This window comes from Chelonoidis abingdonii, chromosome 1 (assembly GCF_003597395.2).
Source record: "Chelonoidis abingdonii isolate Lonesome George chromosome 1, CheloAbing_2.0, whole genome shotgun sequence".
NCBI lineage: Eukaryota > Metazoa > Chordata > Testudines > Testudinidae > Chelonoidis > Chelonoidis abingdonii.
The window spans coordinates 88120394-88144072 of NC_133769.1; the positions used below are offsets into that span (position 1 = coordinate 88120394).

The following is a 23679-nucleotide window of genomic DNA, read 5'->3' on the forward strand; positions in this document are numbered from 1 at the left end:
TCCTGATTGGTCCTCTGGTCAGGTGTTTGGTTCCCTTTTGTTAACCCTTTACAGGTAAAAGAAACATTAACCCTTAGCTATCTGTTTATGACAAAGTGCCCCTCACACACACTGCTTAATACCTTGCCTATAGCCCTGAGCCCCTTCCCACACCAAAACTGCTGGCGCAGGGGCAGCCCCGAGCCAGCACCAGCTGCTGCAGAAGTCACAGAGCTCACGGAAAGTCACGGAATCCATGACTTCTGTGACCTCCGTGACAGAATTGTAGCCTTAGTTCTAAGTGTGTCCTATTTCTTGTTATAATGCATGTGTACAGGTTTGTTTACATTGAGATACACATTAAAGCACATACACAATGCACAATAATTTGCCATTCTGAATCTCACTTTACAGGATCAATTCAGTAAGGGTCTTTTTTTCCAGAAGAATTTATCACCTAGCACCTCCCAAATCTGGCTGCAAAGAAATACAGAAACTAAGATCCATGTTACCACATTACACCAATTTGAGTCTGGTTTTTGTTGGTTTTAGGGTGTGTTTTTTTAATTTTTAGATGCTCTCAGACCATTTAGGCACAAAGTTTACAATTTTGTGAATTCTTTTTGTGAAGTCATACAAACTCTATTTTTTTTAATTGCTGAAAACATTTTTATTTAAATGACCAGAAAATACACAGAAATGGCCCCTTAACTTACTTGTTTGTGCTGTGTAAAATGCAGTAAGTAAATAAATGTTAAAGGATGGAAAAAAAACAATTTTAAAATTATCAGTTGGAAGTTTGTTTATGAAGTGTAGCAGAATATTGATTACTTGCAGTTGTACTACAGCATTGTTTTTCTTTATAAGCAAATCTTGATTTCTCCCAGTCTATCATCTCTAACTTTTTCCTTCAGGAAGTTCAATGAAAAGATGTTGTTAACTTGTAGTTTTGATTTGTCTCAAAAATAATATCACAGCACTCAAGTTTTAAAAATAATACTTTATATTCTTATCATAAAAATAAATTATGTAGAATATGATGGTACTCCAGAAAGCATCCAATAGTTATGTCATTTTACAGGATTTCCACATGCAGCTATTGGGTTCATTACTTTTTCCCAATTGGTCATTGAATCTGTTGATTTTTCACGATTTCAGTAATATTGCTTAATGTTTTAATATGAGTGATGGCAACTGCTCGGTTTAAGGATACATTGTATTTCTATTCTAGCACAAATTTCATCACTTTGAGAAGTTCAGCTGTCAGACTGAAATTTTTGATACGTGATCTCTGAAGGTAAATGTTTAGGAACATCTGAGTGGAAAAATACTTATCCTGTTTTTTGCTGGGTTTTTTTTAAGTGAGACTTTTCTTTGAACAACTCTAAAGCTTAAAAAAGTTGTGGGTTAAAAGTTGGAATTTTGAATGGATGTAGCACTCACTGAGAAGAAGTGCCTTTGGTTGTTCTGAAGAAAACTGGTTTTGATGTGAGTGAGTTAGGAGCCTTTGAAAAATTTTGCAATATGCATAGCTAAGGATTATTCACTGTATGTACACGTGTGGCTGATTGTGGCACTCTGTATCTCAAAGCAGCACCCCGGAACCTCCATATTCACCTCTGTCGTCACAGTGATATTTATCTTACAAAGTATACCTGTTGAAATATCATTTTGAAGGTCTTGATCTGTTGAACATTAATATCCTGTTGGATTGTATGTGCCATTTGAGTGTTGTTGAAATATGTTGTGAGATTGGGAACACCCACAACCAGCCTTTCAGGTACAACAATGGAATAGCCAGACACAATGATGGCCCATTAAAGGGAATCCACTCCTGACGGCCATCTCAGAAAACTTCTCAGAGAGAACACATAGACAATGGAGACTGCTTGACCAGTGGGGACTGCCTGATCCCCGCATCAAAAGATCTTTCCAGCAAGCTGGAAGAAACTATAAAAGAGGGGAAGTGACATCAAGACTTGGCCTCACTACTCCCACAGTTCAATACCTGAAGAACAACATGTCTCAACACGTCTGGAGGACAAAGTCTTTGAACTGGGGAGGGTGGTCCCAGTCTGTAAAAGTGTCTCAGCCTTTACATTGAGGAACTATACCATCTGTCAGGATGAGATACTGATTGATTCAAATTCTGTTTACTTTGTAGAACTCAGAATATGAATTTGTTTATTTCTTAGGTAACCAACTTTGATTTCTGTGCTTGCTACTTGTAATCACTTTAAAATCTATCTTTCTGTAGTAAATACATCTGTTTTATATTTTACCTAAAACAGTGTGTTATGGTTGAAGTGCTTGGGAAATTTCAGCTCAGTTTACCAAGGCTGATGTGTGTCCTCTCCACACTGAGAAAGGAGCGGACTAGGTAATGAACTTACACTGGTCAGGCTTCTGACCAGGACAAGATGGTACAGTTCAGGGGTGCAAGGCTGGGGAGATGGAGGGAATTGGCTGGAGCCTCTCTATTGTTGGTTCATGAGTAGGTGTCAAAGCATTCATGTTACCCAGCTGAGTGTGCCCCTGCCTGTGGATGTCTAAGTGCAGTACCTGCCAGAAGTTTGTAGCTTGTTACAGCATCACAGTGTGAGAGGAATATCCCAGGTTGGTGGGACAGAGGGCTCAGCGATCCCACAGTCCAGGTTTCACCCTAGGTACTCCCTCACACTGATTTGGCTATATAGTGAAATATATTGCTGTGAATTAGTAGGGATACCTGGGGCTGAAGTCAGGATTCTTACACATTTTTTAAAGTGTAGAAGGCTTCTGCTCTTTGTAAGGTCTGGAGGGAGTCGTGTTGCACCTTAGGAGTTCTGCATCGCTTCACATTTTGACGAAAGGGACACTATCTTGTTGTCCATGTAAGATATTAGGGACAGGATATTTTAGTGATGTCTTTATCTAACTGTGACATACCCAGAGTACAATCCAGAGTAATGAGTCACTTTGTCACCTCCGTCCTCTAACCTCACGTGCCCTTTACAAAGCTTTGCTATTGTGGCCTCCAATCTGAACGGCTCACAGTCTCCAGCATGGAAGTCAGTCCCAGCTATTTCTTTGTATGTGCTGCAGCTAGCCAGCCACACCTTGGCTCTTACCAGCCTTAGTTATATTGCAGGATGACCCCTACACATCCCTTCTAGATTCCCTCCCCCACCCCCAGAAATGTAAGTCCTGTACTGCCCAGCCTCTTCAAGAACAATGCAGGCTTATATAAAGTCTGTCATTTTATTAATAGAAATGATATTCACACATCTTATTTTCCCTAAATGGAATTTCCCAGACACTTTGCTTCAAACACACTGGATTAGATAAAACAGTAAAACAAGTTTATTAGCTACAAAGAGAGAGAGAGTGAGTAAAAGTAATGAGGCATAAAAGTCAGAAATGGTTACAGGAAATATAAAGATAAAACCACTGGTGCCTAACTTAGCAAAGTATGTTAAATTCAAAACAAGGTTTTCTCACGTGCTTTCAGCAGACTTTTTAGGTCAGAACAACTTCTCCAGTTCACTGGCTGCTTCCCTTGTCCCTTATGGTGCAGTGAATTGATGGACAGAGAGAGAGGAGGGGTCCTTGGGGTGTTTGTCCCTCCCTTTTTATAGTGTCAGTCTGCCCTTGGAAAATATTTCCTACTGAGATTCTGGAGACAGGGAGTCTATAGGACAGGATGTTTTCTGCTGCTTTTCCTAACTTGTTGGAGTTTCTTCTGTTTCCTTTCTGCTTGATGACTCTTTACTGCTTACATGCAAATTAAGTAGAGCGCACATTAGTTTGTTCTGAGACAGACCTGTTTGCCAACCTAAGTGTGGAAGGTGTGTTAAGTTCGCCATACAGTGAAATTTTATAACTTCACATACAGTGTTGCTACACATTTTATCAGGACAATATTGACCAACAAATTATGAGTTTTCAGATTCCTTACAAAGCATATTTTGTACAAAGAATAAAACAGTGTGTCGGGTGTGGGCATGGGAGTACATTCTGCCACATAGCTATTTTAGAATTATACTATCATCATCATAGTATCTGAGCACCTTCCATGTGTAATCAGTAGCAATAGTGAAGTCCCTAGTGAATAATCAAGTAGTTCCAGATTGTGGTCTAGCCAAATGATTCTGGATTTGAAAGACAGAACAATTTAAAACTACTGGACATAGTAGGCATATGTCTGAAGCTCTCCTCAAGTTGTTGAAAGAGAGAAAAAACTTTTCCCCTTCTCCCTTCCCTATGATTCCTGGCTGTGGTGAGGGATGAAGATCCCTGTTACTTTGCCCTTCCCCCTGCTTTTGGTTTTCCCATTCTCTCCCCTCGATAATTTCAGTACCTGATCATTGACTTCCCAAGCAGCCATCTGAAATTGATGTGATTCTTGACATTTTCACTGCTGGCCCTGGGATTCTGTATATATCAGTAGTGAAACTGATCAGTCTTGTTAATTTCACTGTCTCTCTGATTAGGAAAGCTATGAAGAGTTGCAGAAAGTTGGAGCTACCTGTCTGCAGACTCAGAAAGATTATATTGTGTTGGTTTACCTTTGGTTCACTTTTGGGAGATTATTCTTGCAGCCGTAAAGTCTAGAAACTTAATTTTTAAATGAAAGCTTAAGTTCTGGAGATTAGTAGAAGCCCTCTCTCTTGCCAGGGCAAACTTTCCCACTCCCAAGGAATGGATTTTTAAAGCCTTGCCTACATTTCATGAGGTTATACTGAGATATCCCTTCATTGCTTATTTTTTTGTACAGCAGCATATTAAAAAATGCATTACCTTGTATCATCTTTGTGAAACTGTAATATTAGAGATGTGTAATATATAATGGTAGAGATCTTGACTCACAAAAGATCTCACAAAACTAAGTGATTGGGCAACAAAATGGCAAATGAAATTTAATGTGGATAAATGTAAACTAATGCACATTGGAAAAAATAACCCCAACTATACATACAATATGATGGGGGCTAATTTAGCTACAACTAATCCGGAAAGAGGTCTTGGAGTCATCGTGGATAGTTCTGTGAAGACGTCCATGCAGCGTGCAGTGGCCATCAAAAAAGCAAACAGGATGTTAGGAATCATTCAATAAGGGATAGAGAATAAGACGGAGAATATCTTATTGCCCTTATATAAATCCATGGTAGGCCCACATCTTGAATACTGCGTATAGATCTGGTCTCCTCATCTCAAAAAAGATATACTGGCATTAGAAAAGGTTCAGAGAAGGGCAACTAAAACGATTAGGGGTTTGGAGAGGGTCCCATATGAGGAAAGATTAAAGAAGCTAGGACTTTTGAGCTTGGAAAAGAGGAGACTAAGGGGGGATATGTTAGAGGTATATAAAATCATGAGTGGTGTGGAGAAAGTGAATGAGGTGAAGTTATTTACTTGTTCCCATAATATAAGAACTGGAGGTCACCAAATGAAATTAATGGCCAGCAGGTTAAAACAAATAAAAGGAAGTTCTTCACACAGCGCACAGTCAACCTGTGGAACTCCTTGCCTGAGGAGGTTGTGAAGGCTGGGATTATAACAGGGTTTAAAAGAGAACTAGATATATTCATGGAGGTTAAGTCCACTAATGGCTATTAGCCACAATGGGTAAAGAATGGTGTCCCTAGCCTCTGTTTGTCAGACGGTGGAGATGGATGGCAGGAGAGAGATCACTTATCATTACCTGTTAGGTTCACTGCCTCTGGGGCATCTGGCGTTGGCCACTGTCGAAAGTCAGGATACTGAGCTAGATGGACCTTTGGTCTGACCCAGTATGGCCATTCTTATGTTCTTATGACTGATAGTTATCCAAAGACACTAGTACTATAGCAAGAAAAGTGACCAGAATAATTTAGATGCAAGTAAACATGAAGTGGTCTTCAACAGTCTGTCTATAACCGGTTCAAAAAAGAACCAGATAAGCTTGTGGAGGATAGGTCCATCAATGACCATTAGCCAGGATGGTCAGGGGTGGTGTCCCTAGCCTCTGTTTGCCAGAAGCTGGGAATGGGTGACAGAGAATGGATCACTTGATGATTATCTGTTCTGTTCATTCCCTCTGGAGCACCTGGCATTGGCCACTGTGGGAAGACAGGATACTGGGCTACTGGACCTTTGTTCTGATCCCATATGGCCATTCTTGTGTTCTAACAGTTGTGGTATATCACTCTTCCTAGTTCCTTAGTATACTTCTCTATGCTCAGCAGTTTTATGTAGCTTCTTCATAGTTCAAATCCATTTCCATTGTCTTTCTACTGGCTCTCAAAGAGTTTCTTGATTAAACACTTTGCTCTTTGCTTTGAAATCTAGCATTTTTCTCTCCAAACTTACTCAACTCCTCCTCTTTAAAGTAATATTGTTTATTTGTATATTGCTTTGTCAGTCTAGTAGTACATCAGTAAAATGGAAGGAAGTACAGTGTGGCAGGCTTCCCAATTTTGCGCAGTTCCTGTAGAGTAGAGAATTGTCTCTTCTTTCTTTGAGTAAAGCATCCCTAAATGGGCATAAAAGGGTCATTAGCTCCAAGCAACATCAAGCTTTCCTTAGTGCAAGCATGGCTTCCTTCCCCTCCCCTCACTTCCCTCCCCCCAATCTGTTGTAATTTATTCATGAGGCTTGTACTGTTTCTGGAAACATTAGCATTCACATAGACTCAGATATTTTCTTTAATGTTGTTATTCATTGGATACTTCAGTACTAATGGAAGTAGTATGCCCATTCCTTGATTAAAAACTACAACACTATCATGACATCATTGTCATAGTAAAATCTGAACTCTTACTCTAGATCTAGTGGATGTCCGTTCAGGGGTATGACTTTAATTCTGTCTAGTCTAGTATTCACTGTTAATTTATTCAGAATTCCCAAATTAGATAATACAACTTTGTACCAGACTTAATTGTTTCATGTAACTGATATAGTCCTGTCCCCTCTTCAGCCTCAGAGTTTGGAGGAGGGAGTAAAAACATTCTGTGATGGAATGTATAAAATCCGCACTGGGAGTGAAAGGGTTAAGGAACAACACTAGACCCAGACAACCCCACCCAGCTACCCTACAGAGCCTACTCCAGTGGGGCTTAAAAGGTACCCATACTGCTCAGAAGGGAGCTAACTAGGCAGGGAGAAGAACCTGGCCTTGAGAGCTCCAGAGGAAGGATACAGATGCTGCTCCTCTGCAAAGAGAAGAACTGGCCCGCTGGAATCCAGACAGACTAAAGGCACTGTGTTTGTTTTGTATTATCTTGGTTATAGACTGGGAAAACTTGAACTATGGAATGAAGTGGTAGGAAGTGGCCCAAGGAGGACTGTCTTAAGGTTCTCCAGGGTGCCTGACCTTGGCTACCCTCAGAGGGTTCTGGGCCAGAGTCTGGTACAGTGCAAGGGCCAGAGCTCCCCTACTACCCTCTAACCACTATGTGCCACCTCCATCAAGCACCAACCATTACACATCCATCCAACCAAAGTATAAGATTTCATAGAAAGTCTATTCTATGTCAAAAAGAAGTTTTGGAACTTGTGTTAGAGGACTAAAGGTACAGAGAATCAAAACCACAAATCAAAGTTCATAGCTCAAGCCTCATTTTATAATTGAAAACTAGCCCCCTGAACTGGGAGGAAGTTTGGCTATGCAGTCAAATTTCAAACATGCAAGTTCATATCTGGAACTCCACCCATTAAAAAGATCTTGCGTTTGAGCTATATATTTTAGTTCAGGCCTATTCCTAATACAGACAGTCAGACTCAGACAGCTCTGGAAAATAGATATCTGTGTGCAGAGAAGAAATCTTCTGTAGAATTGGGAGGAAACTCTGTCTTCTTGCAGGAGTTGAAGAAGCCCATCATGAGAAATGAGTCCTTGTGACAGGGCATACAATCCCGCACCAGTAAGGAATTAGTTAGGCAGTTGCCCAGGGTCCAGGCAACCCCACCACTCCTGCAATGCATGCAGAGCTTAGAGAGGAACTCAAAAGGAGGGCCAGCCAGCTCAATTGAGGTGGGCAGTGGAAGGGAACAGACCTGTGCTCTGAGTTCTTGGGAAGGAGCGCTACAGGAGCTCTTGTTAACTGAGGCCTGGCAATAGTGACTTGACCAAGCCTGCAAAGGAGGGGTTGATGATTATTTGTGAAGGTCAGAAACTTGATTGTTTGTTCAGTTCTTTAATTTACCCTGTGGGAAAAAGGGGACTCTGGTAAGAAGTGATCCGAGGAGGCAGTTGCATAGCACTCCAAGGTGCAGGACCTAGCTGCCAACCCGATGGAGATAGTGGGCCCAGGTTCCCCTAATAATCCCTAAAGAGGTGACAACTATAGGAGTCTATCCTCAGCAGGCAACCAAGCTGGAGAAGGCTCTGGAACGCAAGGCTCCAGATCTGAAGTCACTGACCTAAGGAGAAGGCCCCAAAGCTCTTTCAGGCATCCAAAGACTTACTTTCTTTGGTGGATTGGAACGTATGACCTGTCTGGATGGCTGAGTCACTGCAGGACAAGCTCATGGCTGTCAACAGGAGTTCCAGGAAAGAAAAGGACTTACCATGCCCTGCCTAACTGGTGGTAAATGACCCTCTTCATAGTCTTGAAAACAATGGATAAAAGAATATGCCATACCACAGAATGTATAGAATATCCAAAACCACATTTAATTCAAGCAAAGCCTGTAAATCATGATATAAACTGCCATCAGTTTTCTTTTCCTGTAGAAATATTGGGCCTGTTCTCTAGTCTGAAAGATTTGAGTCTATTCCACCTCTTTTACAGCTCTCAAGAAATCAAAAAATATTTATACCTTGAGTAGCTAGACAAATATGCCAAATATCATAGGTTCAAGAAGAACACCATGATGGCTACACTTTCAGGCGTCCAGCCAGGAGACTACATAGTGCTGATTGACATGGTGGAAGTGCAGCTCAGACATTTTGATATTAGTTTGTCACAGAAAGCTTATTGAATCCTTGTGAAATTCAGAAAAATCCTAGTGGAAGGCTGTACCTTTTCCTGGCATAATGGAGCAAGTTTTAGTTCTCCCTCTTTGAAGATGTACATTTCCTACATAAATAAAATAGCCATGCAGGTGTGGAGCACAGCTTTCCTTTGGTTAAAATGTTGGTTAAACTGCAACCAGTGGTCAAAGTGAATTTTCCAAACCTCATCACTTGTTCAGTCAAAACTAGTTTTTGCCAAAACAGACAGACAATTCCTAGAACAGATTTTGTTTGTTTGTTTTTTGAAAAAAAAGTCAAGATTTTTATTACTGTGGGGAGTCTGCAGTACCCGCCTCTCATTCAAAAACACCTGAAATCTCTTTAGCTCAAACGTTCAAAAGAGTTCTCTTTTTGACAGAAACTAAATGTAGAAATCTTCAGCCAGAAGAAGTCTCAGAAGGTTATAAGAGATGGAAATTTTAACAATAGCAGTTGAGAGCACACTAACTATGATGTCATAGAAGCATAGAACTGGAAGGGACCTCAGTAGGTCATTTTATTATGACACCATATACTAGATAGGATAAGTAATATTTCCTGCTCTCTTCCCATGTTATAAACCCATTGCAGGATTCCATACACAAAATAAAGCCAACTTAAAATTTACACTTCTGTCAAAAATGTTTTACCTGCTGTTCTCACAAGCATCATCTAAGATTACTCTAATTGAAAGAAGGGAAAATGATTTTTTCCCATTGTGTGTACTTCATGCATTTGTCAGCATTTTGGGTGCATTCAGTTTCAGTGGTTTCTCTCCTTCTAGTCAGTCATTTCTCCCTGTTTGTGTGGACCTTTTGCACAATAACAGGGAGAGAAAATAAGGTAAATACAAGTGTTAAATATTAGAAAATATGATTGTAATACCACAAAAATTGGCAGGAGGATTCAGAGGCATGTTCAGTACTTGAAACTATTTTAACTCATGGTCTGAAATTGACTAGCTATTAAGCTGAATGTCTTACAAGTAGACTCTCAAAGGGAAAAGAGATGGGGAAAAATGTTAGAGGTACATATAAAAATCTGAAATGTATTAGGTATTATTCCTTGTCTCTTTCCCTCTCGGAAAAAATCAACAGTAATGTAACCTGACCTCTTTCTCTTAAGATTGCTTATACAATCAAACTACACACTGCAATCCACTCGGACACCTGGCCCTCTGGGACTGCAAAGGTTAGCAGTTTGTAGAACTCTTGCTTGTTTCTAAGTTAGACATTTTGGCATATAGTTCTGTAGCTTTTCTGTGCTTATAGTAGGTTGCTTGTATTTCAGATGTGAATGAAATGGTTCATATTCGAGTTAAACGAACTTCAGGAACCCCTTGAAAAAAACTGTTTCTGTGTTCTTAAAGTAGACAATTGAGAATCCATCTTTAGCTCTTTGAAGATATTATATGTCCTCCTAGATGTGTGCTTTTTAAAAAATGCCTGCCTTGAGGCAGTAGGTCAAGTAACAGCAGTTTGCAAGATATTTCCTGCTTGGCTGTTTAACCTTCCAGAAGGCTTCTGTTGGCTTTTTTTTTTTTTTTTTTTTTTTTTTTTTTTTTTTTTCTTTGTTTTGCCAACCCTCCTACATTTTGTAATANGTCCTCCTAGATGTGTGCTTTTTAAAAAATGCCTGCCTTGAGGCAGTAGGTCAAGTAACAGCAGTTTGCAAGATATTTCCTGCTTGGCTGTTTAAGGCTCCAGAATTCTTCTGTTGGCTATATTATTTTTTTTTTTTTTTTTTTTTTTTTTGGCTCTTTGTTTTGCCAACCCTCCTACATTTTGTAATAGTTTATATTTTGTGGCACAGGATCTCTGGTATATCCTAACACAGATACCAGTGTGTTAGACCTCAGTCCTCAGGGATCATATTTTGGGGAGGAAAGAAATAATGGTGCTCTCCCAAGTGCCACCAACACATCTGTTTCCTTGCAACACCACAGTGAGACAGCACTCACAGTACCTTCCCTTATAAGGGCATGTCTACATTACCAAATTAGTCAGAGCTGTAATTACTGCAGTGGTTTATGTCCACACTCTCCTCCTGATGGTGGTATGCATCCTCATGAGGAACGCTTCCACCAACTTAAGAGGGGCAGTGTGGGAGCTTGAGAGCTTGGCTGCTCCCCTGGTCTCTCGGCTCCCTGCTCCTCCTGGGAGCCTGGCTTGCCCCCTAGGCTCCCTGCCAGAAGCACAGCTGCCCTCCTGGGCTCTCAGCTCTCTGCTTCCTGCCAGGAGCTCAGCAGCCACCATAGTTCCCAGTGGGGAGCTCTGCGCCCAGAGCCTGGGCAGTTGTTGGACTCCCAGCAGGGAGCTGGGCACTTTGATGCAGCTGGGCTCCCAGCCGGGAGCCGGGAGCCAGGTTTTCTTGTCAATTGCATGGCTCCAGCGCAGAGCCCTGAAATTGACAAGAATGACAGCCAGCAGCCTATGGAAATAATCTGCAGTGTCTGTGTACACTGCATGACCCTAACTACACTGACATAATCCCTACACCTCTTGTGGAGGTGAAGTTATTATGCTGGTGTACCAGGGCACTTACATCAGTAGGAGCAAAGCTGTAGTGTAGTCACTGACATAGGTCGACTTAAGTCTGTAGTGTATACCAGGCCTTAATCATCATAATGGGATTGTCCCTCTTTCTTCTCATGTGTTTTGCTTACTGGTGAAATAGATAACAATGTTGAGATTTAATTGTTGCGATTCAGAGTTAATATCAACTGAGATGGATAAGGGAAGGTCACTCCTTAGAGCTATTGTTTAAAGCTGTCTGTAGACTCAGGAGGTGTTAGGTTGGTTTACTGACTCCAGTTTAAAAAAAGTTCAGCTCATCGAGCTGCTGCAAACTAGCCAGTAGCTCCTTACTCAGTTGAATTTTGCCTGTGTAAGGAATATGGGGTTGGATATTCGCACATTCCTAAACTTCCAGGTTCAGATTTTGGGAACATCTAGCAGTATCGTCTTTTACCTGCCTCCTTTTCTTCTGCCCTCTATCAATGACACACTTACCACTTTTTGTTACACTCTTTCAATTATGATTCTACGCCTATGTCTTTGTCATGAAAGCTTTCATGGGCTGTTCAGACTGTACCCTGCAGCCCCTGTTTTAAGTGGGGAAACAGTATTGTGGCCTCAGTGTAAATGAATATGAGAGCTCTGTCTAGTATTATATAAATATACATTATTATAACATTTCTTTATAAGGCACTTCTGTGGTGGCACTAACATGCAGCTACCTGCAGAATCTGTGTGAGGAAAAATTTGAAGAGCTTTATCTTCTCTCAGTTACAATGGTGTGGAACTTACTTAACCCTTTCAGTGCAGTTAGATGCACAAGTAATTGATGTATGTTGTATATCAGAAATTTTCCCAGAATAATGAGAGGAGAGGTAAATGGTTCCAAGAACTGCTTTGAATGCTGCATTTAAGCTATATATTGCTATAGCTTTTCTGCTGAAGTACTAAAGAAACCAAAAAAACAATTAGGAGGAGGAGAAACCAAGTACTGTATACTACCAGTTACAGACAAAAGGGAGTAGAAAATTTAAATGACTTTTTCCCTGTCTCAAGTCATTGTCTAATTAGCTTTGTGTTGTGAGTGATTGGCTGGATGACAGTCAAATCAAATGAGGAGATGATTATCAGCCAAGAGAATATGACCAATACTTTTAAATACTGTTGCTTGGAAAGGCTTTTTAATGGCTTTTTTCTGACATTGATGTGCAGTAATTCTTTTAAGCAGTATCTTTGTAAATCCATCATCTGATTCTCCCTTCCCCCAGTTCTAAAGCAACATTAGTCAGGAAGAATTGCACCGTCCTGGTAAGTTTCAAACTGCTTCTACTGTTGCTGCCAGGAAAATGCTACTCTGCAGGAGCACAGATGCAATTACATTGACTGTTATTTCTCATCTTCTGCTTGGGTCACCCTGGAGGCACAAGTAGAAAGAAATGGGGAGGTGGGAGAGATTCTCACAGTCACCTGGGAAGAGTATAGGAGAGAAAAATGGAAATCTCTTTTCCGGGAAACAAAGACTGCACTATCTGTGAGTTTTTAACTGTTTTATTTTAATACAGACTTAAAAATTAATTGTTTTCCTTTGGGTTTGGCCACTGCTCATTTTGGCCTTTGCTGTCATTATGGTGAAAATGCAGTAATGTTTTTATTGAGGGTGCTGTTTAAAGCTGTACTCTAGGTGATGTAATCTCTGATAGTGTTCTTTTCACATAGCAGCATCTTCAGCTTTGGAGGAAAGCACTCCAGTGTTTTAAGAAAATCTCTTAAAATAAGTTAGTCTGGAGAAGATATTAAATGTTATTTTAAAGTGATATTGCTTAGTTAAATCTTAAAATTAAAGATTGGGACTGGAGATGATTTTTCTGGGTAGTGAATTTGGTGATAGAAAATGTTAGTTTTATTGGGGAGCCCTCATGTTTTAGAGATGTACTGGAGAAACCCTGAGTCATTTGCCTCATGATGCATCAGCAGAAATAACTTGGGTGTGGCTTTGATTTTACTTGCTATTGTAATAAGTCAAGGAAAGCTTCTAGCATGGTAGTCTCATTTGTTGTTACAATGTTGTTTGTCATAATTTGCAAAGAACACTATAGTGTAATGTGGTGGTTATGAAAAGCTATAGTATATTTATGTATTGGTGGGAGACAGCTCATCTTTGATTTACTGTCTGCTTTCTGGAACTAGGAAACTCCCTCATGTAATAATCTTCCTGTCTCACAACATTGCACAATTGTTGGATTTCTCATCTATCTTTAACTTTTAAGTTTATTTATTACTCAGTTTATGTTTTACTGTAGGCTTAATCTGAGTTTCAGTTGCACACAAGGCTCAGGGTATGTCTACACTACCCACCGGGTCGGCGGGCAGCGATTGATCCAGCGGGGATCGATTTATCGCGACTAGTCTAGACACAATAAACCAACCCCCGAGTGCTCTCCTGTCGACTCCTGTACTCCAGCACCACGAGAGGTGCAGGCAAAGTCGACAGGAGAGTGGCACCAGTCGACTCGCCGCGGTGAAGACACCACAGTAAGTCGATCTAAGTATGTCGACTTCAGCTACGTTATTCACGTAGCTGAAGTTGCTTAACTTAGATCGATTTCCCCCACTAGTATAGACCAGGGCTCAGACTTGGTCTTCTCAGAGACAGTTTAACCAACTCATTGTTGCTGACAGCAAACATGGCTTGCACGTGACTGCCTGAGACAAATTAGAATGGCAAGAGAGGCAACTCATGTTATATGCATCAAAGGAATATAAAATTTAGTTTCTTGGAATCCTAGAATTGTTTTCAGTTTCCAACACACACTACTGGCAGTTATCCCAGTAAAATTATCTTTTTCATGCATGTAATACTCAGTGTTCTATGATTACAGCAGTGTACACCTGTTGAACCTTGACATGTTCAAGCAAACCATGGAGCAAGAATCAGAGGTTTAACTATACTTAAAATAGGTTTAAAAGTAAGTTTGCTCTCCGTTTTCAGGGACAAAGGGAACAAGTGATTTAGAGGGTCTCAGGGACTGGCCTGGAAGTGGAAGAACTTCACAAACAAATACAGCTTGTATTAGAATCTAGTCCTGAAATAAACTCTACTCCCATTGAAGTAAAGATTATTATATTATTATTATTATTTACCCTACATTGTGTATAGTCCCATTGGAAACTAGAGATATTGTGACAGGCACACTGTGCATTTGAACATTTAAAAATAAATAATAAACAACGAAAAATAATTTCTCCTGAAGTTTTGTAACTGAAGCGTTGCAAAATCCTGTTACCTACCTATTGGTAACCAGAAAATGAAATTAAGAAGCAAAAATGATACTGACTACTCTAGCTTTTGTCCAGGCTGAGAAAAATGCGAAAGTGTAAATGATCAAAAATAAAGTTTTAAAAATACTTTCATTTTTAATCATCTAAGTCTGTGTTAGCCATAAGGAATGTTTTTAATATTTGAATGTGACATATCCCTTTTAAGTCAGCCCATTTTAAATGATCACTTGACATTTTGGCATGAAGAAGTCTCTCTCTCAAAAGCAAATAAAACTTGTAAAATTACAACCTGCTGCTAAGTGCAAGGATGGACTTTGTGATTTGTCCCAGGCTATCAGAATACAAGCCCAGTGATTGTTATCCATAATATGGGAAATCATCAACACTTTTTTTTTTTTCACATTTTTCCTCTCTTGATTTATTGAAAAGAAGCAATGTACAAAATCTATAGAGGGGATGATAGGAGGAAGAAGAGACAGACCCCAAGAAGCAAATAATTTCATTTCAGCATGACTATTTTAGGTGAAAGCATCTCAGCCTAACACTGATATTGAATGAAAACATTAACCAAAAAAAGCTCATAACAATAACTCCCATGCCTGAAAGTAAGTATAAGTGAGAGTGAGAGAGAGAGAGAGTGTGTGTATGTATGTCAACTTTGGTGTTCCCTTTGCATAAAATTAAATGAGTGAGAAGTGTTGTTTAACCATCTGAGTTAGAACTTGCATTATAATGCAGATAGATTAAGAGCTTTAGTTACTGATTTTTTTGAAAAGCTTCATGAAGGTGAAAAATGCTATGTAAGTAATAAGGACAATATTTCTGTCTCTTGACGGGGCACAATCTATAGAACAGGATCCCATCTAATGATGAAGTTGCACAAATGGTAGTTTTTGGCATCTTTCATTAAAATGCTGACAGCTTCATGTGTATGTTCCCGCACAGGAAATGTACTCTTCAGTCTTATTATTCCCTTCCTAGATTTCCTAGCTATTATCTGGTTCAAATGTGTCTCTCTTTTTGGGAGGCGGGTGGCAGAGGTGCAGATTTCTCTACAGGCTGGTACAAAAATCCCAGACAAGTTATACAAACCTTATAACTGTCCAAGTGACAGATGGGTCAGTATCATTTAAAATCAGACCATATCTAGGTCATTTCCCCCACCCCCATAAATGCATTCATGCCATTAATGCTATCTCTAGTAGCACAAATGTCATCTTTGAATGTTATGGGTGAGAGAACGGGGAAGCTGCACATTTTGCCATGTGTACTGTGAATGAGAGAGCTCTCTCTTAGTAGAAGAGGCCCTCTGAAGAGCATGCATTAACTCATTATGATTCTTACCACTCTTCTCCTAGTGGCCTCACCCCCTAAGGCATATTCGTTGCTTGTGCTTTGACATTGCCTGTAATCTTTTAATAGATACTCACTACAAAGCGGTCCTAAATTCTTTTTTTACTTAAAATTAATGGGATTTCTTAGCCACTGGATTGCTCCAGGTTGTCCAACCTAATGGAAACTGACAGGTTCATCCGTAAGGGACACGGTATAATAAAAAAACCTTCAAGAAGTGCACCAGAAGGAACTCTAATGAAACTCAGTGCAATCAAAAAATATTTTTTGTATTTTACACTTGTTATGGTCAAAACATATTAGAGTAACTGTGTGCGCTGTTGAGGCTGTTATGCCAGCTGTTTCCCTCCATGTTGGCATTGTGTTGCTGACTAGTCTTGCTTGAAGAAAGTCTAATCCAAACAATGGTTGTAGTGCCTGTGTGCTGTTAGGAAGCTTGGATATGAGCTGTTACAGGTATGTTGTGGGTCCACATAATGGTTAGCACACCAAATTATATTTAGCTAAAACAAGGCCGAAGATTAAGTTTATCCCTTTCTCTCCTGAGTTTTTGTGCTTGCAGGACATTTTAAACAAATTTAAAATTACATTAAAAAAAAATTCATGCTCTACTGTATGGTACTTACTCATGTTCCGGTTAAATTTAACACTTCTGCTTGGTTGAGATACTCTGTTCGGAGGAACATGTACTTTCTTACCAGCTACTCCAGAACTTCATGACTCTTTAATGATGCATTCCAGATGTACCTGCATTTGAAGAAGTACTCTTCTTTAATGGGAAGGGCACTTGAAGAAAATGCCATTGAGCTGTTGCACTGGAAAATTCCCCAGAAGGAGCTGAGTCACTTGTCTACTCCAGAGACTTGTACTTTGCCCATCCTTGTGGGTGAAGCGAATTTTCTGCACAGAGCTTTGAATTGAGATGCTTTAGAAATAGGCTCATGAATTTGTTAGAATTCATGTTTGAGTTTCAGGTAGTGAGTGAACAATGAGCTGTTGTTGTGAGTAATTCAAGGAGAACATGCCAAAGTATGCATATGGTTTGATATAAATTGAAGCCAATGACTGAGGAAGTACTTTGGAAATGGAAGTAAAAATAACTGTAGCTACCATGTTATAGACCTACACTGTATAACAGCGAGTGGTTAAGTTATTTGTATAGAAACAATGACTGAAATAAATGGCAAGAAGTCTTTTGAAGCTGCACATTATGTACCTAAAGTGGTAGTGGTATTTTCATCTTGTTCTCCTTGACTGGCTTCAGATGTTGTCGTTATGGTAGCAGCAGGTAATGGCAATTAATATAACAATTTATTTTAAAGATTTATCTAGGTCTTAGGTCAATTTCTCAAAGATCATGCAGAGATTTGTGAACCTCTTCACAGATACATTGCATACACAAACTTCCAGGATTATATGCACTTTTTACTTGGGAAAATCATATTAATTTTGTGACTGAAGAACATTTCTGGCCTCTTACTGGTGACATGTCTACTTGACTTTCCACTTAGTAAATTTCCTCTATAACTAGTGTTGTGAGTGAATTGTAATCTAATAAAATACTCATATTCTTCAACAAGACTTCTTTCTGCCCCTTTAAATAAGTTTTTAATAAATACTTCAGAGGGACTTTTTGCTGGACAGTTAAAATAGGGTATATTCTTCGCATATTGACTAAGTAGTTTTCAACTATTTTTCACTTGCAGACCCCTAAAAAATTTCAAATGGAGGTGTGGACCCCTTTGGAAATCTTAGACATAGGTAGAAACCACTGTTCTATGGTAACAACAACATTTTGCGGACCCCTTAGATGTAGTCTGTGGACCACTAGGGGTCCACGGTCCACTGGTTGAAAACCACTGGACTAATCCTTCCTTTGTTATGAGTCTGAAACTTCAGCATTTAAAAAAAAGTCTCTGGAAAAATGGAATAGAATCTGCTTCATGTTCTTACTGAATGAGGTTTACATTAGGACTGTCAAGCAATTTTAAAAAATTAATCGCGATTAATCGCACTGTTAATAATAGAATACCATTTATTTAAATATTTTTGGATTTTTTTCTACATTTTCAAATATATTGATTTCAATTACAACACAGAATACAAGTGTACGATGCTCACTTTATATTTATTTTTGATTACAAGTATTTGTACTGTAAAAAAAAAAAAACCAAAGAAATTATATTTTTCAGTTTACCTAATACAAGTACTATAGTGCAATCTCATTACAATGAAAGTTGAACTTCCAAATGTAGAATTATATACCAAGAAATCCACTCAAAAATAAAACAATATAAAACTTTAAAGCCTACAAGTCCACTCAGTCCTACTTTTTGTTCAGCCAGTCACTCAGACAAACAAGTTTGTTTACATTGGCAGGAGATAATGCTGCCCACTTCCGTCAATGTGTCGCAGCAGTCAAAAAAGCTAATATATCCTTTTTGAGATGGGGCAATCAGAACTGCACATACTGTTCAAGGGGTGGGCATATCATGGATTTATAGAGTAACATTATGATATTTTTTGTTTCATTATCTGTCCCTTTCCTAATGGTTCCTAACACTGTTAGCTTTTTTGACTGCTGTGACACATTGAGCGGATGTTTTCAGAGAACTTTCCACAATGACTCCAAGATCTCTTTGAGTGTTAACAGCTCATTTAGATGCCATCATTTTGTATGTATAGTTGGGATTATGTTTTTCAATATACATTACTTTTTATTTATCAATATTGAATTTTATCTGCCATTTTGTTGCTCAGTCACCCAAATCTTAAATCCTTTTTGTTACAAGTTTAATTTTTAACATATTGTCTTTATGCCTGAAACACAGATGGAAGAGAGTGAGTACATGACTATCTGACCCAAGAGGGTTTACACTAAGTAAACAAAAGTAACATCCTCAGCACAAAACCAATCAATCTTCAAAGCCCAGGGCCTGTGCAAATACATAAAATCTCTTGTGTAACAGATTTCACAGAGCCAATATCTGAGAAAAGAAAAGCTAACTTAAAGACTTTGTTGCCCTGACTCTCAAACTCAACAACAGAGCTTTTCTTTATTTCAGCTCAAGACAGGCTTGAAGGAATGGAGATCTATAGGCACTTTGAGACTGTTCACTAAACATAAAATTGTCTTAACTAAATATGTTTAGTTAAAGAGAAACAATCTTGGATAGCACAGATAGCTAGAAATTTCTTTTTCTTCCTCCAAATGTTTAACAATAGTCCATACCTCTCCCATGTTAGAGAGAAAAATAAATCAAATGAAGCGCTTCCCCCTACATTTTTAGCTTTTGTAAGGAGTCCCAAAACGGCCTCAGGTGAAAGGGGCTGTTGAAATCATCCATGTAAACTAGGGCTGTTGCAGTTAACTCACATGATTAAGTCAAAAAATATTAATCACGATTAAAATTATTAATCGCACTGTTAAACAGAATACTGATTGAACTTTATTACATATTTTGAATTTTTCTGCATTTTCGTATATATTCTATTGTGTTGTAATTGATATCAAAGCGTATGTTGTTTTTGATTACAAATATTTGCACTGTAAAAATGATAAATAGTATTTTTGAATTCACCTCATACAAGTACTGTAGTTCAATCTTTGTCCTGAAAGTGCAACTTAATGTAGCTTTATTTTTGATTACGTAACTTCACTCAAGACCAAGTAGCAGGGGTGGGGTCTTGAGGAGGAGGGTGGTGCAGGTGTGGGGTCTCGAAGAGAAGAGGTGGGGGCTGAAGGAAAGCTCCATTGCATGCTGCTTCCAGGGGCTTGTGAGTGACAACAGCAGCAGTGCATGCTGCATTGCAGGGGGGTAGAGGGATCGGGCACCGGGGCCCCACTCGCTGGAATCCCCTGGGCCGGAAGCGTGACAAGTGCTGCCAAGCTGGGCTATAGTGGAGATGCTGGTGCCACCCAAGGGCCATGAGCGGCTGTACGGGAATCAACGTGGTGAGTGAGTGCTGGACAGCCCCATCTCTGGCCTGCTGCCCAGCCCCAGCCACCGACCCTAAGCATGCTGCGCCCCTGGGGCTGTCAGAGCCGGACACTGTGGGCCAGGTGCCACCAGTGAGTAGAGATATCCATGGATATGACGCGAATATCCGCGGATTTGCAGGGCTCTATTCAGAGGTTTAGTCTGATGTTTAGACCATGGTTTGTTGGAGGTTTGTTTCAGATGGAAGGGATGAAAATTACAAATTATTCAGTTCCTCATAAGCTACAATAAAAGTGCATCCATGCAGTTTGGGCACCTTTTACATTCTTTTTAAAATACACAAATAAACACTTCAGTTGCCCCAGATCAGATCAGATAACCAAGTGAAAACATAAATGTAGTAGAAAGTAATCAACCACAACCTCAATCACTACCGGAGTCTCACACCATCATTACCCAGCTCTATCCATCACCCATCTCTTTAGGGGCAAGTGGGGACAAGGAAAAAGTTACTGAAAGAGAAACAAATTTTGATGTAATTTTCTGTTATATGTTTAATTTTGTTTGAAATAGTAAAACAGAAGTTGTTTGACATTGTGATTCACTTGTATGAGTATGGTAACATATTGCTTTGGCAAGTGATGGACTAGATGAGCGCGCAGAACTTTTCCATCTCTTTTTCTATGATCATGTATTACCCTGGAAACATGCTTGCGTTTTTTTTCTTTCCACTAAACAGGAATAAGCATTTAGTACTGTAGATACCTTCTGCCTTGAGAGTCCTACTGTAGATTGTGCACAATCTCCTGTTAAATCTTATCCATCTGCTGCATATATACAAATGTACACGTATAGGATAAAACATCATTAATTTGCAGTGAGATCTGGGAAACAGTGCAAATTAATTAATTTTATAAATTATCAAGTAAGTCAATGAACAAACAGTATTTTTTTTTAAAAAGCTCATTTTGTGATGCCTTGTCATTAACTTATTTTTGACACCTGTAGTTTCAGTTTGATATTCCGTTCTGTATCTAAATATTCGCATTCTGAGAGCATCCATAGCTCTTTGGTGTACTATCTTTGAGAGTGTTGGAAAACAGGCATTTTTATGTTTCTGTGAATGTTAAAATAGGTAGATTGGCAAATACTACTATGTGTGTACAGTAGAATTTTGGTTTTGTGCCCTTAACACCTGTTTTGCTGGATGCTTCCTGCCCTGTCCCCCGCCTTCCTACACTCCTGATGTACTTGGTGACCTTGACCCTGAAAACTGAGCTTTCTTCCTGTTCTGTACTTCGCAGGCAATTGTGTGGCTGGACCATATTTGTGGATATATAATCATGGCTTTTCTTTCTGAGAAGTGTTAAAGAGGCCATTTGGTCTTTCTTTTTCAATTCTCTTTCAGAATTCTCCACTTTACCAGTATTTGCAGGATTTGGGCCATACAGATTTTGAAATATGTTCAGCTGTGTCGCAGAAGACAGAACAATGCACAGCAGCGGAGGGGCAACAAGAACAAGATACCTGTTCCACCCAGAAAGTGAGCATTCACCTTGGCCTTGAAGCTATGTTAAAAAAATACATAAAATCACAGACGTATAAACTCTTGCTATATAAAAAGTTATTGGAACTAGTAGCTTCCTTATCTTGCCTTTTTGCTGATATAGTTTGAGGCTGAGGAAATACCACTTAGGATTAAATGTTTTAGAGAGGCAGGAGACTTTAGAAGTGACTTTTGAAAGAGCTGTATGCTTTTATTATTTACCAGATATTTTTATAGTAATTTAATATGGGATTAATACAGCCTGAAAAGTTTCCAGCTTTGCTCATGCGTTGAGCTGCTAAACACCACTTAATATGTAACAAGTATACCACAGGTGGGACTTCTTGCTGGAAAGTAGAGGGAAAATAACAGTTGTCCCTGAGACACCGGAACTATACTAGTTTATGGAGAAATAACAGTGACTGGTGTTCCTAACTTCTTCTTATGGGCCTGATTAATTTTGGGTCTAGCACACTTTCTATAATGAACATTTCAGTGGTTTAGCCTAACTGCCCTACACTGGGGACCAAACTATTTTCAGGTGTAGTTGACTATAGGTCAGGGAGGATCAATTATTGTTGTCAGCAATGGCTCCTTTTGATTATGTACTAGAGAACACTATGTCTTTTCCTGCGTCTGAAGCAGTTTAAGACATTCTAAGTTTTTAAACAGCTTAAACCACTCTGATATTACAATAGCTTGAAGCAAAGTTTTTTTCAACTGAGAGTAAGGGAGTTTCAATGAGATTTGGGCACTGAACTCCCATCAGCTTTTTTGAAAATTCCAGCCTCAATTATTATGCCACTCTGCAATAGTTTAAGTAGTTTATTTGGCTTGAGGAGCTTTAATTAAGAATGGTAGCGGTCAGGAGGAATAAAGCTGAATAGCTCCAAGTTATAGATTCCACAAGCTTGTAGACCGAATAATTACCAGGAGCTGAACAGCTCAGACTCTTTGCACTTTAAAAACGGGGAAATGACCAGTAGGTTTTTTGAGGGAGTTTTACATTTGGATTATGCTTGACAAATCAAGGACCTGGAATTTAGGATATTCCAAAAATTGTTTGTTTCCACAACGTTAACTTGGGTATGCAGTACATATGTAGTATTGTACACTTTGATTAATGTATTGTTTGTTAACAATGAAACCATGAAGCCACAGTTGTAGAGTTGGCCACAGAGTTTTTCTTCTGGGGCAGCTGCTACAGGAATAATCTCCCTACTGGCCATAAAAATTATGATTTTTGTGGAAATTTGTGTGGTGTTTAGATGTGCTTGTAATTATTAGAACTGGGAGCACTGGCTGTTGGGAGTCTGAAAGGACAGGAAACAGGAAGGAGTGGGGAGGAGTTGAGGAGGCTGAGTGAGAGTTACAGTGTGCAGCAGCAGCTTGGTAAAGAGGTTTCCACTGTAAAAATAAAGTCCTGTTGAAGCTTGTTAGTACCTTGCCTGCTTGATACAACAATTTGGTCATCATATTGTCCTTTCTTTAGCACCTAGTTGGAGCATGCTCGGTGCAGTTATTTTCTGCCTGCCTCTTTCTCTTCCACAGTGGAGAGTTCTATTGTCAAGGAACATGCTCCAGCTACGTGCTAAGCCAGAGCCTGGAGGTAAAAAGAGGCCTCTATGCAGACTTCTGTGCCCAGAACACTGCAGGGTGGGGTGCCCCCCAACACGATAAAGGTAAGAAGCTGGAACAAGGTTCCACAGACTCAATGTTTCTCTGTATCTTAAAAATCCCTGTTTCTTTCCCACTCTGCTTGCTGCAGCATTGCACTCACTTGTCTATGTCCATGACCTGATGGCGTCTCACTCGTGTCCGCTGCTGTTTTCCACCCTCGTCCAGTGCTCAGTCACCTTTGCACATAACACATTGCTGTTTTTCCAACAGCTTCCCCAACCTGCAGTCCCCTTCCTGGCCACTGCTGCTTTCCTGCTCCCACACCCCTCTCATTAGTGAGAAGTGGAATAGCTACTGCACCCACATCCTTTCTTAGCAGCAGGAAAGAGAGAGAGTATGATACCACCCTACATTCTGCAGTGAGGCTCTGATTTTTTTTGTGGCATACCAGTGTGGATCTTGTGACAAACTGCAAGTTGGGCAGCAGTC

General features: G+C 39.6%; 1 protein-coding gene across 5 annotated transcripts in view; it reads left to right on the plus strand.

The window, feature by feature from the left end:
- The window catches only part of VEZT (vezatin, adherens junctions transmembrane protein), a 99814-nt gene that overhangs the window by 5174 nt on the left and 70961 nt on the right, over positions 1–23679 (plus strand). For 2 of the 5 annotated variants that reach the window (XM_032798606.2, XM_032798607.2), the window contains exon 2: positions 21433–21567. The exons of 2 other annotated variants lie outside the window; for them this stretch is intronic. In XM_032798606.2, coding sequence (XP_032654497.1) covers positions 21433–21567 — 135 coding nt within the window. Of the gene's footprint in view, positions 1–21432; positions 21568–23121; positions 23253–23679 lie in introns of all 5 variants that reach the window. One more of the 5 variants, XM_075067071.1, reaches the window with a different exon arrangement.